Source organism: Chamaea fasciata, unplaced genomic scaffold (assembly GCF_029207755.1).
Source record: "Chamaea fasciata isolate MVZ Bird 193981 ecotype frontalis unplaced genomic scaffold, bChaFas1.0.hap1 SCAF_1, whole genome shotgun sequence".
NCBI classification, from domain to species: Eukaryota; Metazoa; Chordata; class Aves; order Passeriformes; family Sylviidae; genus Chamaea; species Chamaea fasciata.
The window spans coordinates 95,777,626-95,789,911 of NW_027094086.1; the positions used below are offsets into that span (position 1 = coordinate 95,777,626).

A 12,286-nucleotide genomic window follows, 5' to 3' on the forward strand; every position below is an offset into this window, starting at 1 on the left:
GTGTACACACATGCTCAGATGGCAGCAGTGCAGACTCAGCTTAAATACGTGCTTTCAACTCTCACTTCTAGTTGGAACAGAATAGTAGGAAGTCTGTTCCAAGTGCCTAAAATGTCGATAAAACCACAACAATGTTGTTACAGTAGGATAGTTCACTGTATGAAATTGCTGTTTGAAGATTAGGTTTTAAGAATGAGGACAGAAGTGATTGATCCATTAAATGCTTAGGATTACTCTAATACCATGAATACATTCAGGACCACCGAATGAATACTGGTATGATAGATACACTGTCTAATTGTTGTTCTTCTAAATAGTACTTTTCTTCTGGTGTTTCTAATGCCAATTTCTTTTGCAGTTCGAAAATGATATTTCTGCGTTCACATATGAGAAGACACTTATGATGGAACAGCGGTCTCAGATGCTGAAACAGATGCAGCTATCAAAGAATGAAAGAGAAAGGGAGGTAGGAACTTTGACTTTACAGGATGTTCCGTGAAAAATCTGAAAGTACTATCTTTTGGCTGTGGCTTCTAATCAGTTCCTAGCTAGTCAAAAACTTCCATAACTGCATCGTGTTTCTCTACAATCAGTTTTACTTGCAAGGTTAAAGTTATGTTGGGAAAGAAATAATTTTTTGTTTAAACAGATTTTAAGAGTTTTCCTTTTTTTGTAGAGTGCAAATGTTGGTTAGCAAAACATTTGAGCATCAGTGTGGAATACATTCAGAGCCTTTCCAAACTTGACATCAGTAGCTAAGGTTCATGATTATGCAGCTATACTGATTATCTTTGGTTGTGATTTGGTCTTAGGATCATAGAATCATTTACGTTGGAAAAGACCATTAAATCAAGTTGGATCACTAACCTAACACTGCCAAGTCCGGCACTAAACCATGTCCCTAAGTGCCAAATATACACATTGTTTAAATACCTCCAGGGACTCACCTTCAGCCACCTCCCTTGGACAGCCCATTCAAATGCTTGATAACCCTGTCTGTGAAGAAATTTTTCCTAATGCCCAATCTAAATATCTTCTGGTACTACTTAAGGCCATTTCCTCTTGTCTTGTCATTTGTTACTGGGGAAAAGAGACCAACCCCCACCTCACTATAACCGTCTTCTAGGTAGTTGAAAGCCGGGGCTTCGGAGATTTGAGGGAAAACACGTCAATTGATGCCAAACATAGGGTGCTACAAGGCGTAGAATATGCCTAGGCAGGACCTCCAGGGTTGACAACCCCAAGCTAACGGAGTGATTCAGGATCAGGTGAAAGAGAAGGAGGAGGCTCTCAGTGTGAGATTCCAGCCACAGGTTTATTGTAGCTGAAGGGTCCAGGGAGAGAGAGCAACGATCATGGGGATACAGGATCTTTTAAACTGGGGTGGAACAAGGGGTGGGTACAAAACAGTAACCAATAACCATCCAGTTGGGAAGGTTCACAGGGAGTGGCTTACAAGGTTATGACCAATGAGGGAATACAAAGGGAGAGTACAAAGCCGAGGAGCCAACAGGGTGTTGAGGAGAGTAGAACTTTCTGGAACGGGGAAAGAATCAATCATTGATCAACAGGTGAAGGAGGGAACAAGCCTGGGACAGAACCAATCTTGAGAAAATCATAGGGAGGTCAGGGACAAACCATTGGGGAAATCAAGCACCACAACAGTTGAATAGAGTGAGAAAGTTCTTCCTGGGCCCCCTTTTCTCCATGCTAGAGAGCCCTGCCTCCTTCATCCCCTCCTCATATGACTTACAAATATACCATATTGCACAATGTAATACAAATTTGTTCAAATCACACTGGCTGTGTTTTAGTTTCTGCATTATTTTGAATGCTTTACGAGTCAACTAATTTTTTTGGAAGCAAAATTAGGTGAACAAACTATAATCCTATAATATCAAGATGGAAATGCTGGTTTTGCTGCTCCCCTATCCTTACTGTTTTGCATATTGTTGCAACAAACTTCATTCAGCTGTTTTTAGGAATATTTGTAACTTATAAGTCCTTTCCTTTTGGCTTATGCTTCTACTCCCTCATCTATTCTGCAAACTGTTTCAGTATTATCAAGACTTTTTAGTGGTGTAGAAGATAATGAATGCTCTGACTTTGCCATCACATAAATGATTTCCATACCATGGCAAACAAGAGAATTCTACTGTGTTTAATAGCTTATTTGTAAAACAGCTAGCTTTTTTTCTTGTGGCTTTTCTTTTTTGGTGTTAACCACACGAGTCCAAGCAGTTTGGGGTTTTTATGGTTTTTTCCTTTTTTCTCTTCTCTCTATTAATATTTCACCTCATAGGATTTTTTTAAGGATCCTAAAGATGCCTGCTATTGTTACAGTTTATTGCTGTAAATCCTCTTTCTTACCCATGTCAAGGTAGTTTTCTTTCAATTTGAGCCTGCCTAACATATTTTCAGTAAAAATCCAAACTTTTCTGTACATCTTATTCAGTCTTATTGTTTCTTTGCTGAACAGTAGTATTTTTCCAGTGGAGTTTGAGTGATTTATCTGCTGTAGATTTTGAAGGATTTAACTTTCACATGGTTAGTAGGAGCTAATGCTCTGTATTCTATAGCACATAAATTGCAGAGGAGATGAAAGAATTTTTTCTCAGCTCTGAGTTGGTTGGAATCTGGACTATACTTCAGAGTACTGTTTACTTGGAAGTTTTTATTTCTTTCTGTTCCCTCCATATAATTTTCTTTCTTTATTACTCACTTTTATCTGAACTTTACCATCACCATTATAGCATCAATTTCTTCCTTCATATCAGGCAGGGTAAAATCTGAGACATTCAGAATAGCACTGAATTTATTTCAGGGTCGGAAGTAAAATCCATGATAATTCCAAGAACCTCTAGTACTTACTGCCTTGTCCAAAAATAAAAGTCATATCCATTTATTGTTTCTGATTACGATATCTAAAGCTACCTTGTTCTTTTGAATTTTCATAAGAAAATGTGGTTTGTTTATGTCTTCACTTCCTCTGGAGCTACAAGATTAGTATATGCATTCAGTGTGCCCAGCCCATTCTTACTTTGATCATCTTTTCTTAAATAAGCGGAACCATTCTTTTCAATTTTTTGCTGATGTCCAAAACATTTATTTTATTAGTATCCCTAGTTCAAATTAGCATTGCTTTTCTTTTTAATATCTGCCTTCAGGCATTCAAATATAACCTGGTATTCCAGCTTTGAATAGTGAGTGTAATTTGGTTTCCTGTTACCACCAAGATTAGTACTTTAACCTCACTTCTGTGCCTGTACGCCTTCAAATGAGACTCAGACCTTCCCAAAGAGGAGAATTTAGTTTTGTACAGTGTTCAGTTGCTGTTTCAGTCATAGCCAAGCTTTTATCCCTGAGCAATCACCCTCACCTTCCATTCTCCTGTCACTTTTAAAACAGAACTGATTTGATCTTGCCTCTGGGTTTTCTTGTAGAACTCACCAAATTTTTGTTTACTTTTTTGGAAAATTTTGTCCATCTGCTTCTGTTCTAGTGTAAGTATAATATGTGCCCACAAAGCATAACAGAGGCAACTTAGGTGTTGTAACTGGCAAACATTTATTTCTTTGACTTAGTTATAGTGCTACAAAGCGGAAAGAAAATGTAGAGCCTCGTTCACTTTCTTACTTCCCTTTTTGGTGGTTGGCTTCTTTCTCTGGTTAATCCTCACTAAGGACTCTTGGGCAAGGCAGTGATAATGGGACTTGTGAGAAAGTAATAATTCTTTACACCAACAAATTGTGTTGGGTTGGGCTGTTAGTTAAGATTGGCAGAAATTTGGGTGCATGCAGGTGAGGAGCACAATTATAGTTTGTGAATCATTGGATTTTTAGGTTTTTACAGTTGAAAAGTAGCTTTCTCACATGGTTTATTTTCTTTTTTCATGCTTTTGATTGTAATTGAGTGAAAAAATTCACCAGAATATGTACAAATATGAAAGGATGTGATCCCCAAAAAAAAGTGAATATTTGATCTTCCCATAGAGACTGAAGGACTCAATTGGCTTCATGTTTTCACAAATGTCTGTAAAGGGGCTTCATAAATAACTACTAAACATTTTAGAAAGAGCCTTACAATCCGATACCACATCTCGTCTATTAAAATGAAGAATAGTATGATATCTGCTTTTTTCTGTAGACTTTTTTTTTTTGTCATTGGTAACCTTTTTGTCCCAGATTCAGAGCATCACAGATGAGTCTCGAGGCTCAATTAGAAGAAAAAGCTACTCCAGTCCATTGTCCATTGTCCAAGATGCTCAGGCACTGCTGACTAATGATTATCGAGAGGAAGAGGTAGTTGGACATAGTGCTGACCATGACTAGACATATTTTCCATTGCAACACTTCTAGTACCACTATTGCAAACTGAACTACACATGAACAACTTAATCATTCATTGTTATAGAACATTTTAATAATTTTTTCTAAATTATCTAACCCTATATTTCTTGTCTCTAGATGATGCTTCTGTGACATGAATTATATTCTCACACTTATTTTCTGTAAAAGAAACGTATTTCTGCCTGTTTTTGTAAGAACCAGAAGCAGGCTGTTACATTAATAAACATATTTCATGCTTCCACAAACTATTGACTTTCTTTATAGTTCCTCTGTTGAAGTACTGAAGATTCTTGGAGACCATATTGATATACTAGGACTTTTAAGGAGCGCAAGCCGTTATTAACCCATATATGTCATTACTGCATTCTTTGTGGTGACACTGAAAGGAAATGCACTGATGTAATCAATGAGTTTAGTGTGCACTTGAAGTGTTGCTCATATGTAAAATGTGTAGACTAGTTTGTAGAAGTGCTATATACTTTTGTATTCCCTTTCATCATGGAGTGAAAGAGCAACGTGTTTTGTTTCATTAATTGAACTTAGTATCAAAATAGCACTTACAAAAATGTGCTTTTGTGTTTGCGTTTTTATAAATGTATTATAGGTCCAGAATTTCTCTTGGTCTCACTGTCTTTCTAAAAATGGTAAATTTTCTTCCATTGAAGCTGAACTCACAGTTCCTTTGAAATTTTGTTTCATTGGATACTGCTGCATAGTATTTACAATATTGGCATGTATTTGTTAGCTTTTTTAATTCTTGTGATAGAACTGTATTCACAGTAACTTCTGATTTGTTGTCTTTACCCATCATTTAATCATCTGGGAATGTAGAAAGACCATACTAAGAGATATTTATGTGAACCTCAGAACCGAATTCCAGAATTTGAGAATCCTGAAGAACAGGGACTCGGAAATAATTTGGGGAATACACCAAAGTTCAAAGGCATTTAAAACCACCTGCAGTTATGGTTTATGAGCCACTAGTGGAATTGCTTTTCTGAGAAGAAGAGTAGTATTCGCATCTGCTTCGATTTTATTCATGCTTTTTATTGACCTGCATGAAATTTTTAATTACCATGTATATGGAGGGACCATGACCATGTTTAACATGTGAGTAACTGAGGTTCCCAAGTGGAACAGGAGCTTCATCTAATGATTTAACAAGTCTCTGAATAGCTTTCAGAACTATTAAATATCTTAAACAAAAAGCAAACAATCACAGGAAAAAAGAAATACCACCTCCAAAACAGAAGACTCCAAAGTACAAAAAGAATTCTGCCCCCAAATACCAATTCACTTATAATTTTCGGAGCCTAAGGTACTGTATTTGTGCTACATTTGATGGAAATAGAGAAGCCCATGGATAAAATGTTATGAGGGAAAGTAAATATTTCATCTCTTTTTTCTTTCAAAGAAGCAAGGGGAGTGGAAAATAGAAAACACAATATTCTTCCCACATGCATATGCACTTGTATATTCTTGAAGTTGATTTGAGTTTCTACTGTTAAAAGGGAAGAGAGGGCCTTTTCATGGCTAGATTGGTTGAATGTGATATGCTCTTGCAGGCATAAATAATCTAATATAATAGTCTAAATCTATAGCTGGCCTTCATTTCAGCCAGCCGTATGCTGGCATCATGAGAGTCATGTTGTGTTTCAGCTAAAGGCATGTGAAATGGACAATGTTTACAATATCTGAGAAAATAATGTAACTTGTCAACAATGAGATAACTGGCTTTCAAGTTTTTAATTGTCACAACACCCTGATGTTAATAAAGTACTCTCTGGTGGAATTCAACCTCACTTTAGTTCATTACAAAAGTAATGCTCCAGGCAAGATGTAGTCTTGCAAATATTAACAAATAAGAACATTTTAACAAGCAATTTCACTTCGTTCTGAAGTCACAGTAGTCTCATGTTTGTTCTCAAAGTAAGGTGTATTTTTCTTTAGCTTCTTTGGTTCTACCGCTGTAAAACTCCTTTTCAAAATTTTAAAAACATGTAATTTACAAATGCTGGTTTTGGCTGAACCTTGGGGCGATTGTTTGTTTTGTGGCCAGGCCCAGCTTATCCATGATAAAAATACTGCCTCACGCTCTGCTCCAGCAGTTGAAGCAAGTGTGGCTGCTGCTGTGCCAGAGAAAGTGCAAATGACCTGGACTAAAGAAAAGTTTGTAGCAGAAAAGCATAAAAACAAGGATTCAAATATGTCTGGCTTTAAAGATATTTTCAACATGAAGCCGTAAGTATGCATGTGGTATTTTGAGCTTTTTATTTCATTGTGTGTATTCTAATTGGGGGTGGCGGGTTGGTGGGGGTTACTTGATTTTATCTGGGTTTTGTTTTTTTTAAGAGATTCTGCTTTATTTAAAATTAAATACAAAAATAATCTTTTCATGCACTTAACTTAAATGGCATCCTTGTAAAAATAGCATGGACTTGGGTGGAATGACTGTAAAAAGTCATTCACAAGAATGTTGTGAGTGAAGTTTAAATATGACAGACTTCAAGCTGTAAACTCAACTTCTGGATTGTACCAGAAAGCATGTATGTTAAAAAGCTTAATGATAACTTTTGCTTTCTTCCTGTGGGTAAAAAATTAATCTATATGTTCCTGTATTTTTATTGTGGTTATTATTAGAGGGAGTACCAAAGAAGCAGATAGTCTTTCAAGACAGTCTTTCAAGACGTTTAGCTTATGTTTTTGATTTGGGTGCATGTTTTTTGGATGTGGGGGGTGTTTTGTTGGGTAGAGAGGGGGGTTGGGTTGTTTTTTTTTTTGCTTGCTTGTTTGGTTTTTTCAATGGACATTTAGCCCTCATCTTGTAAATTAAAGAAATACAGAACTTGTGTAAATATATATGTCTTGCTATATTAAGTATTTCCTGTTTAAATATTCCTTAATGTCTTTTTCTTAAATAGGTAAGAGCTACTCCCTGCGTCAAACCAATGTAGTAGACACAAAAACAATGACAGAGGGGAATCAGCTTGGTTTTTTCCTCATGTTGCAATGATTTTAAGCACTCACATGCATCTTTTCTTAGTTCTGGAAGAATGCGCTTAGAAGCATAGCTGAAATTATTTTCTGCACATGACCAAACGAAAACTCTGGATGTCGAGGGAAATCTTAATATTTAAATGAAACGCATCTTAAATCTAGGACTTGTAGGCAATACAGTTAGAATGCATATTTAAAATTAGTACCTTAAAGTCCTAAGTTGTGGATTTGCTTTGAGCTCTTTGGAAACAGTTTGCTTTCTGCATATTCCAAAAATTATTCTGCTCATGCTCTAAAGCATTGTCCTAGGCTGCATTACACTCTAATCATTAGGGGGGTTTTAGATTGATATGTTTGAAACATTTCTTATTACTACTTTGAAATTGTGCAAGACACTGATTTCAGATATTATTATTTTAAGACTACTGTGTGTAGTTGGGTAGAAATTACAGTTCAAACTTGGTGTGCCTGTACAGTATATTAATGTTGTTGACTTAAAAATATACCTGATGCCATAATTTTTTTTCTTATGCTTTTGCCTCCCTTTCACATAGAGAATGGGGAAATCTGTAAGTCTAAATTTCACTTCACTTAAACAACATAGGCTAGGTTCCCTGGTTCTTGTGATCTTGTACATTGTATGCATGCTTCTAAATCATAATTTGCAATGCATGTATTCTTTTGTTCCTTGTTTAATATACTGTGATTTAGCACGTCACTGAAAAAATATTCATCATTGTGACTTGTTAATGTTCTCTTAAGTATGATCAACTTTCTATTCAAGGTAAGTCACAAAACGTGTGTTATAGTTTCTGTAAGAATATAAAACTTGATAGTACTTCTCGGCACTAGCATAATATTTAGTGTTCTAATTAACTACATTAAAAAATGAATATATTTTTATTCTGGAAGAATAGCCTCCCATTGTGTTATAACTACTTGGACAATGGGGGATATTTGTTCACAAAGGCAACTTTTATGTTTCATCAAAAGTCAGTTTTTGCCTGCCTTCTACGAACCCATGCATGTGTAGAAATAATGTAAGTTTGGACATACATTGCATATGGCAGCACACAAAAGTGGAATACTCTATCTCTTGAGTGGAACTCACTTGACTGCTCTGCTTTTTTTCAGAGTTCAGCATTTTCTTAATTTTATCTGCTTAACAAATTGAGCTTCTTATGAAAATTTTTGAAGTTTACTTTGTCTGCTATGTATGATTTCAGTTCTACTAAGACTTGAAGGATAAGTGATGTCAGCCTCAGTTCACATTTGACACAACACGAACCTTTATTTCAGTGCTGAATTTTTGCCCACTCTGTCACAATGTTACACCCTGCATTTTATTTTTAGTTTAACAATGTTTCAGTTTCAATATTTATACATCTCAGTTATACAGTCTTGCCTCTCTTCATAGTTCTTGTTTGGTCTTCTCAAAATGCAGTTCTGCTTCTTAAAACAGCTTCAAGCATTCCTTTGTTCCATATGTAGTTTTTGTACAGTTGGTTCTTAGGACAGATAGCCACCGTGACAGAAAATCCCCCAGGAGGGACTGATAAACTCAGTTTTAGAAATGTCATTCTCTTGTAGGGAGAAGATGGGAGGTGGCAGAGCATGAAGAATCAATTTAATTGATAGAGCTGGTTTCCACTGGCCACTAAATTTCAGGCCAAATGCCTTTTAACTATTTTTTTAAACCCTACTTTTAGGCAGCAGATCTTTTGGATAAGGTAGAGTTTGAATATTTTGGTCACACTGTAGCATATGACTAATTTCCAGCTTTGGCTGACTTTACACAGCTGTTTCTCAGGAACTGTAAGGAAATTCTTTTATTTTGTTCTGAAAAAATCACTACACCATACAAGAGAGATATGAAAATAAGGACATTTTTAAAATCCTAGCAGTTTTTCCTTCTTGTGCACAAATCTGCAACAATTATATTTGTAGATGCAGCAAGGAAAATAGTAGGAAGTTTTGATAATGTAAAGGGGTGAGCTCAATTTCAGTTCACTGCTTACTGCCTTTCTGTTACAAAATGAGAAACTAGCAATGTTTTCAAAATTCTGTGAAGTTTCTAAATTTTTTTCACTGGCTTACAGAATTTTGTAACATTTCCAGAGGACCATGAGTAAAGTCTTGTATTGTACAACATAAATACAGTGATCTTTCCCCTGCATTCCTGTAGTTTCATTGTTTGGAAATTCTTGTATAAATCCAGTTACTTTTTTATAGAAGTCATTGTCCTGGTTTAGGGCAAATTTGGAATAAACGGATTCTTAGTGGTTCTTGTTTGAACTTTAATATCTGTTGAAACCATGGTTTTGATTCATCTGGGTAAAAGATAAGTGACAACTGAAAGATTTGTGCATTTTGACAATTTACTTAGAACTGCTTGAATTTCAGAGTTAAATGTTCTTATCAAAGGTGTTGCATTTTATTTATTTTTAATATGTACAAATACTAGTGTCTATGAAAATAGCTAGTTTTGCATACTTATAATTCCAAATAAATAATGTATGATTCAATTACATAAGTATTATGACAATGCTTAAAAAAGTTTCTTTGCCTGCTAGGAATCAGTCAAATGTGAGAAGGATGCACACTGCTGTGAAGCTCAACGGAGTAGTGCTTAATAAATCACAGCATGCTCAGCTAGTTCTCCTGAATATGCCTGGACCTCCTAAAAACAGAAAAGGGGATGAAAACTGTATCCTCTACTGTATTGATTCCATGTTCCTTGAAATTGAGAATTTAATTTTTGTGATTCTGCTGTTACCTGTTGGGATAACCATTAGTAAGTATGGTAAGCATAAGTCTGCCTTTAAGAAAATGACACAAAGAGAGTTAAAAAAGAAAAGATTTAAAAATCTTGATAGTTGGGGGGAGGGTGTTATTGGTACAAAGGATTTCTTAACTTTGAACTAAATTTAAAATTTCCTCTGCTTATCTTTTTTTGTAAATGAGTAGGGCAAAACTAGGAATTTCCCCCAAGTTAGGCCTCACTTCCACTTGAATAACCAGGTAGCAGGACAGTAAAGGGTGCCACAGAAAAACTCTTTGATGAAATTTTTGAACTCTATTTTTGCATTATATGTCAGACTTTTTGAGAGATTACTAGGTATTTTGTTTCTCTTCTGAAAAAATTCCTTAACCAAATGGTATTTCAGATATGGAATTTCTGGAAGTTCTTACAGAAGGTCTAGATAGAGTCCTCCTAGTCCGAGGCAGTGGACGTGAAGTGATCACCATTTATTCTTAATCTATTTGCATGTGTTTTTCAAACACAATGCACCCCCACCAAAAGAAAAAGTTTTTTGCCATAATTTGAGTAGCTTCATTATGCTCTAGTGCATTGAAAATTAGCTTCAAGCTGAATCTTCTGATGATGTGTTCTTTTTTTCCTACTAAGATGTTCTAATTAAATTATATTTTAAGCAGATTTATGTAGAAAATTAATAAACCGTGAATTAATAAATGGTGGATGGCTTAGGATATTTATATTTAGCGTATTCTGACACTTCTTAAGCTGTGGTAAAACAAAAAAAATTGGTAATGCAATCGTACTTTTAAAGATAGAGACATGTAAGCAACTTTTGATTATCTTAATCTTTGTTCTATATCTAAATAAAAGGAATGGATTTAGGAACAGTTGTCTTTTTTTCTTACCAAAATGCTGCTATGTTGTTTCTGTTGGAATTTGTCGTGGTTCAAGAACCTTTTTTCAGAGATGTAAACAGCCAGTCAAATTTGCCTATGATGTGCATTAGGTGTTTCCCAAAAGTTTGTTATTTGCCATAACTGTTAAAAATAACATTTCTGTAATTAAAATACTTAGGTAGCTGAAACCTCGAGGTGATAGTAAACAGACAAGCTGTGTGGGTTCTTTTCTATGAGGTATAGCAGTTACCGTTATTTTGCACAATTATACCAATGATGAAACAGGAGAGCATCCAACCCATAGGAAGGCTATGGTGCAGAAACTCCACCTGGTCCAAAAATAATTCAACAGTTGATAAACCACAGCAATGTGGTTAATAAAATGCAGTCTTTTGTTTTCAGATATTTTGAAAATTTTGTATGTGTATGCTGCTGTTTGAAATAAAATATGCTCTTCTGAACCAAAGGAGCTCTTAAGTGTTTTTCATTTGAAATTGTTTAGTAATTTAGTTTAGATGCTAGATAGAAACATTTTGCTTGTTACAATTCTGTTCCTTTTCAGGCAATCTTTAGTTTTGTAAATGTTGTTTAAGACCTGAAGTGTATCAGAAGATTGTTCTGCTCTAAAAATAATGGGTCATTTTAAACATATTGTCCTGGGGTGACATTGTGAGGTTTGTATCCCCAATCGTCTGTTGGGTTTGTGTTGGATATGGCCTTTTGTGCCTTTGGTGTTGGGTCTGAGAGCAGAGGGAAGGGAGAGACGTGCAGTTTGTTTTCAGAAACTTTCCTCTGCCACCAGCTGGCCTTGAGAGTCAGATTCAGCACCACACAGTGAGGGATGAAGAGTTTTTTTTTTTCTCCTTTTTTTTTTTTTCAGTAGGCAGTTAGTGAGTGGCTGCAGCGGGGGAGAAGCTTTGCGCTTTTTTTTTTTCCCCTCCTTCCCCCCCCCCCCCCTTTTTTTTTTTTCCTGTTTTTTTCTCCCTTTTTTTGCCTTCCCTTGGAACTGTTAAAATCTCTCTGGACTGAGGACCCAGGGGAGTGCCATGGGGGCTTGCACCTGGAACCCACCAAGATCCATCTTGCTCAGCAACGTTTCCCAGCACCAGAGGGACTGAGACAGAGCAACCACCTCCAGGAAGGACTTCTTTTCTAAATCTGTCATCTCCCCAGAGCGGCACAAAGCTCTTGTCATTGGGTATTGTAGAATTTATTGTGCTGGGGAGTGCTTTGCCTGTTTAGTAAACAGGGTTCTTTCCACTTCTCCCTGAGGAGGTTTTTTT

General features: G+C 36.0%; 1 protein-coding gene across 4 annotated transcripts in view; it reads left to right on the forward strand.

Moving 5' to 3' along the window:
- Window positions 1-11,469, forward strand: part of SLC12A7 (solute carrier family 12 member 7) — a 66,691-nt gene extending 55,222 nt beyond the window's left edge. The window contains exons 21-25 of one of the 4 annotated variants that reach the window (XM_066190150.1): window positions 359-466; window positions 4,185-4,301; window positions 6,409-6,590; window positions 9,920-10,053; window positions 10,514-11,469. In XM_066190150.1, coding sequence (XP_066046247.1) covers window positions 359-466; window positions 4,185-4,301; window positions 6,409-6,590; window positions 9,920-10,053; window positions 10,514-10,605 — 633 coding nt within the window. In that variant the 3' untranslated portion in view covers window positions 10,606-11,469. Of the gene's footprint in view, window positions 1-358; window positions 467-4,184; window positions 4,302-6,408; window positions 6,591-7,270; window positions 7,916-9,919; window positions 10,054-10,513 lie in introns of those variants that run through there. The other 3 variants (XR_010722141.1, XM_066190128.1, XM_066190142.1) reach the window with 3 other exon arrangements.
- The last annotated feature ends 817 nt before the right edge of the window (window positions 11,470-12,286 follow it).